Raw genomic sequence first — 6,000 nt, forward strand, 5'->3', positions numbered from 1 at the left:
ACTATTCGTACTTCTCCGTCACACAGAAGCACAGAGCCATGGACCACTCGAACGCTCACATGAATGTAACCAGCACCGACCACAATGATAGAAGAGTCAATGTGGTTATCATTTATGTCCATGTTCTGGTGAGGACCGCACAAGCAGAGATGGGGGGCTATGTAGATAATTTATGCAACACTGCCCAGATAAGTATCACTCACACATTAAAAAGTAATACAAAGTCTGTAATTCCATTGTGCTTACTTAAAACAAAAATCCTTCTCGTGAACCTTACTGGTAATGTTTAAGGTATTTTTTTTTTTTTAACTGAACTGGAGTCAGATCTGACTACAAATTATGAGAGATCAGTGTAGCCCCCAAATAAGCTTTTCCTACCTCAAAGGGGACTCAGTTCCATAAAGCCATCATGGCCCTTTGGATTAACAGTACAAGGGTGGTTTTTGCTCCAAATCTGCACTACCGGCTTGGAGCCACCACTGGCTGCCAAGGAACTGAGGCATAGACCAATATTTTTAAATGCACCCAATTAGCCTGAAAGTTTCCAATTCCTCCTCACCCTGACCTTAAAAGGCAGAGCCCAGAAACCTAGCATATTATCGGAGGAAAAAAATATGCCTTGGTGTGTTCTTTCCTGTATTTTACTTCATTTTTGAGAAAATGGTTAAGTGAAAACAACAGAACAACCTCAGTTCATCTTGATTACATGCTCAGAATGCAAAGTACACTCTTCTAAATCACTGTTATTTTTTTTTTCTTAACGTGGAAAAGGCTGTTTTACAAGCATCAAATATACACATAAAGGAAAAACAGCTGCTTCCATTATAACCAAAGTGCAGCTTGTAAGGAGAGGCTACTGCAGAAGCAGACACAAAATCCTGTCTTTTTCATGCATATTCTTCTCAAGCCTTGCAGCTGGCTGAGTCCCAGGAGTATTCCCAGAGGACTCACAGAACCACACTGACTCCTTGTGGTCATGAGTACTGCCTACATCAGAACAGCAAATGGAAAACAAAAACCTGAAAGCACACAAGGTCAAGATACCTGATAACTGACAAAATTTAGTTACAATTTCCTTCTCATGTTCATCGAAGAGCATCCTATCCTCTTCGTTCTCAAAGACAGCTTTCAGCACCACCAGGAAACTCCGAAGGTAGTAAGGATGACTGGGTGGTACCGTAATCGTTTTATCGGGAACGTCACATCTTGACCCCTGCTCCGAAGGAATTCTGCAAGTGATTTCATTCTTTAAGTCACTGTCACCTTCCAGAAGGCCCTGGATGTTACAACCTTTAGAGTCATCCTGTGTAGAACTGTGAGATTCTGCCTCCCAATCTGACAACTGTGTTTTAGGTTCTGAAGCAACAGTCATTTTTACTTCTTCACAACTATCTGCCTCACGTTTTTCAACATCTTTTCCGTCTATTCCTGTGACAGTCTCCCACTCAAGACTGTCCTCTGAAGTAGACCCCAATGGATTCCCAAGAGTTAAATCTGGTGAAAACAACACAGAAGCGTTATCTGAGAAGGTAGGGGTGAGGGGTGATCTCCCACATTCCTGGGTAGCCTTTAGGCTTTCAGCTTCCAGTGTTTTAGTGCCTTCTACAGTATGTTCCTGAGTTCTCTGTTCATTAAGAGAGTCACAGGTAAACATGTTTTCCTTTTGAGAACTGTTCTCCAAAATTTCATCCTTGTCCTCTGTCTCTGAACAGTTATAAACTGGGCTCCTAACCACTGTGGATGGGGGACTCTGTGGACTCTTACTGGAAAATTCCTCATTCTTCTTACATATTGATCTTTTAGCTTCTGTGTATCTTCTGGACAGTTTAGATGACAGGCTTCCCAGAGTAATGACTTTCACATTATGATGTCTCAGCTGATCTTGAGTTTTGCACACCAAGTCATTATTATTTTTAAAGTAGGGGCTGGTCTGCTGTTTTATGCCCGTTTTTGCTGAACCACTTTGGTCAGGGGTTAAACTTGTCTTTGATGGTGACAACTTTTCTGGCGTTACATCTTCTAAGACTGTATGGGTTGAATTTACTGAGGACGCAACTGAATTCGTTAAGCCAACCTGCCTCAGATCAACTGGAATGATGTCACCACTGTTACAATTTTCATCGAGATGCCGGTTTAAGTCGAATCTCGGCACCATTTTACTACAAATGGGGCAGGCAAGTTTAGCAGGTGGGACATTGTTAAAAAATGAAATAATAGAGTTACACGCATTTTTTTTAGTTTTACTGACTGATAAACTTCTACGAGCTCTTTTCTTTGCAGGAGATTTCCCTTCTGACATAATGAGTATTAGAAAAACGGGGTGTTTCCGGTAATAAAACCCAGGATTTCACTGCGGAGTGCCAGCACCTGCATACTTTTACTTCCCTGACTTGAAAAAATAACAAGTGGGATTCTAATCCTATTTGACTTCATGTTTCTCATTTAGTCAATTTCTTCTTCCTACAAAAGAAAACACACGTGGATTAAAAGCACTTATGAATTCAACAGAGTGGGCAAAGTAAAACATGGCAATGGCAGTACCCCTTGAGGTAAGGAAAATCCTGGGCTTGGGACAGAAGACCAGGGCCCTAATCCCGGGTCTACATGCAATATCGGTGTGTCCCTGAGCCATAAAATGACCAGCCCTGCCCTCCGCAGGGATAACTTCTGAGACTTCTTACGCTCTAAAATTACCCTTTTTTTTTTTTTTTAAAGGGGGAAATCTATTACAGATCCCTTTTTTAAACCATTGCATCAGTAACATTTTTCGGGAGAGACAATGCCTATCTGCCCGATCCCGGAGTCACTTCGGCCCGTGCAGAGGAACCCTCCAAGTCGCATGCATCCCGTCAACACGCGTGGGGCCCCCAGCGCAGCTTCAGCCACCGAACTTCTGAGGCTTTGGGGAGCACGGCCGGCCCTTCCCCCCTGGGACCGCGTGCGCGCACCTGGGACCCGCACCTGGGACTCGCACCTGGGCTCCGCCACCACGCCCGCCAGCCCTTCCTCCCTCCTCCGCCCTCCCCGCCCCGCCGCCTCCGGCAGCCCGCGCGAATCCCTCGAGCCAGCAGCGCCCACCATAAAGTCAGCCCGCGACCCCGGCGGGCGGCCCCGCGCTTCCCACGGAGCTCTGCGCGCTCAGGCATTCCCAGCCGATCCCCGCGTCTCGGCTCTCCACAGGCTCGGCAAGTAGAGGCCCGAGTGATCGATCCTCCTCTCTTCCACATTAATGGCTTTCCCCCATCCAGAGTAGCTGATGCTGGCAGAGCCGTCCGGGGCGACCCGGTGCACCTCCTCCAGCACACCTGGAGACCCCTCCTTGCACGTGCACTCGGAGGGAACCCCTGTCCCGAGTCTTTGGGAAAGTGGCCTAGGGGGACGGGTAGGGGGCGCGCTCAGTGTCAGGGCGAAGCGGCCTCCCGTGAGCAGATGCACGCCGGGGCTCCACAGACCCCGCGCCCGCGAGTCCACGTGGAAGGCTCAGCGGTGCGCTCGACTTTCCCTAAGATGTGCTGCTCGCCGCCTTGCTACAGTAGATGTGAATAACCTCAAGAGCAAAGGAACAATAAAATGCAGCCAAATAGTTAGGGAGTAGGGAGTGTGGGGTATTGATTATTTCTGTTTTTCATATGGTTTAATTGTGAAGTTAAATAGTTTAGTGTATAATAATGGCTGCTTAACAACGGACCTTTTAAACTGAAACATAAGGTGTATCACTCAGCTCTTGAACACTGATACCAGCTGGTTCCAGCATCCCCATGAATGATTCTGAATGAATGTTCGCTTCCTGGGGGCAGGGGCTACGTGTTGCCCTTTGCCAGTGCTCGCAACAGTAGCGAGCACGGTGTAATTACGATCAGGATGCCAGCGTGGCCAGGTGCTTCTTCTGGATCCCAGGCTTCTGGTTGTATCCTCACATGGCGGAAGGGGCTAGGGAACCCTCTAAGGTCTACTTTCTAAGAGCACTAATCGCATTCACAAGGGCTCCTCTCACGATCTAATCAACCTGCTAAAGGCCCCACCTCCTAGTACCATTACGTTGAAGGTTAGCATTTCAACATGAATTTGGGCAGGAGGGGTGGGGCATATGCAAACGTTAAAACCATGGCAACATGTAAGTTTGAAATGCCAATCAGACATCATTGTTGTGGATGAAGACACTTGAATTTATTAATTAAATCAGGTCAGGAAATAAAAATTCGGGAATCATCAGGCTTTATATGGTATCAATATATGACACCACAGAGTGAATACAAATAGAGAATTAAAAGGTTAGGAAGACTGAATGGCACAATAAAAAGAAGGGAGATGAGAGTGAGCCAGTAGAGGAGTCTGAGAAGTTACCAGTGAGGAAGAAGACCAACAGCTGGCATCCAGAAAACTAGGTGAATGATGTGTGGTAAGGATGAGGCGGGGCTGGTTTTCAGATGCAACTCAAACAGAAGATGAGTACTGAGGACAGTCATTAGATCTAGCAATGTGGAGGGCATTTGGTAACTTTGACAAAAACTATTACTGTGAAACAGTGGGATGATCGAATAGGACTCAAGAAAGATGGGGAGAAAGGAATTGGAGACAATACAGGGACCAATTCAAAACCCAAGTTGGTATGAAGATTATTTTAAGCTGAAGGCATTTGGGATTCAACAGATACAGAAAGAAGCCTTCTTGGAACTTCCCTTATCTGACTAAAATAAACTTCTAGGAAATAACACTGCCATAAGTTCCCTCTTTGGGGGGTGAGTGGGGACTGGGATTTTATTACCAGGAAGGAGACCTAGAGAATATCTACCATAAATTCCCTCTCCAGGGAAATCTTAAAGCCACAAAAATGCATGAACACCTGCATGAACAACCATTATCACAGACTTTCTTATCTCCCATTTGTTCTTCTAGAAACCCATGTACTCTTCCCCAGAGACCTTTTCTACCCTTTTCCTTTCCTACTAACTTTAACCATCTATCAAGCTACTTCTTTTGTAAGCTCCCATAAGTAAATGAATAATTTTTCCTGTTTTCCTGCTCATCTTCTTTTGTCAGTTTAATTCACAGGCCCCTAGGCACTAAATCTAAGAGGGTTGAGGAAAAGTTCTTCCTGACAACAGAAGTGTAGACTTGTAGTGAAAAAAAGCAGAGAGGTATAGCAGAGCTGAAAGAGGAGGTGGGTCTAAGAGTTTTGTTTATTTAAGATGGAAAAAATAACCGTATGTTTCTATGTTGATAGAAACATTCAGACAGGTGAAATCTGAAGCAGAGAGAGAAAGACTTGCTGGAGTAATATTCTTAGGTAGGTGAGAGGATGGGATATAGTTCACAAGGGAAGGGGTTGCCCAAGTAATGAAATAAGCATAGCACAAGAAAATCCCAAACTATTTATGGGAATGCAATAAATCCAGTCCCCAACATAGTAAATGTTGTAGGTTACTGAGGGAAATATGACTATTGAATAAATGGCTCTTGAGAATAAGTTACCTATGTGGAAAAATGAAATTGGATATCTACCTCACACCAAATAAATACAAAGATTAAGGGTAACTAGAATAACAACTGTGAAAAACAAAACTTCAATACTTTTAGAGTAACAGACATTCCTCGAGAGATACCGAGAGATATTGTGGTTCCAGACCACAATAAAGTGAGTATCACAATAAAGCAAATCAAATGAATTTTTGGTTTCTCAGTGCATATAAAAATTATGTTTATACTACACTGCAGTCCATTAAGTGTGCAACAGCATTATGTCTAAAAAACAAAAAATACCCTATGTATATGACTTAATTTAAAAATACCTTAGGTAGGGATAGGGTGGTTGTGTTATGGACATTGGGGAGGGTATGTGCTATGGTGAATGCTGTGAAATGTGTAAGACTGATGATTCACAGATCTGTACCCCTGGGGCAAATAATACATTATATGTTAATAAAAATAATTTTTAAAAAAGTATTTTACGGTTTAAAAGAAAATAAAAATATTTTGTTAAAAAATACTATCATCTGAGCT

At 43.8% G+C, this 6,000-nt stretch overlaps 1 protein-coding gene across 2 annotated transcripts in view; it reads right to left on the minus strand.

Moving 5' to 3' along the window:
- The window catches only part of FAN1 (FANCD2 and FANCI associated nuclease 1), a 33,253-nt gene extending 30,100 nt beyond the window's left edge, over window positions 1–3,153 (minus strand). The window contains exons 1-2 of one of the 2 annotated variants that reach the window (XM_044230792.1): window positions 3,079–3,153; window positions 1,045–2,460 (exon numbers count right to left, since the gene is read on the minus strand). In XM_044230792.1, coding sequence (XP_044086727.1) covers window positions 1,045–2,299 — 1,255 coding nt within the window. In that variant the 5' untranslated portion in view covers window positions 2,300–2,460; window positions 3,079–3,153. Of the gene's footprint in view, window positions 1–1,044; window positions 2,461–2,961; window positions 2,977–3,078 lie in introns of those variants that run through there. The other variant, XM_044230791.1, reaches the window with a different exon arrangement.
- Between the last annotated feature and the right edge of the window lie 2,847 nt (window positions 3,154–6,000).

This window comes from Neovison vison, chromosome 13, assembly GCF_020171115.1.
Source record: "Neovison vison isolate M4711 chromosome 13, ASM_NN_V1, whole genome shotgun sequence".
Classification (NCBI taxonomy): domain Eukaryota; kingdom Metazoa; phylum Chordata; class Mammalia; order Carnivora; family Mustelidae; genus Neogale; species Neogale vison.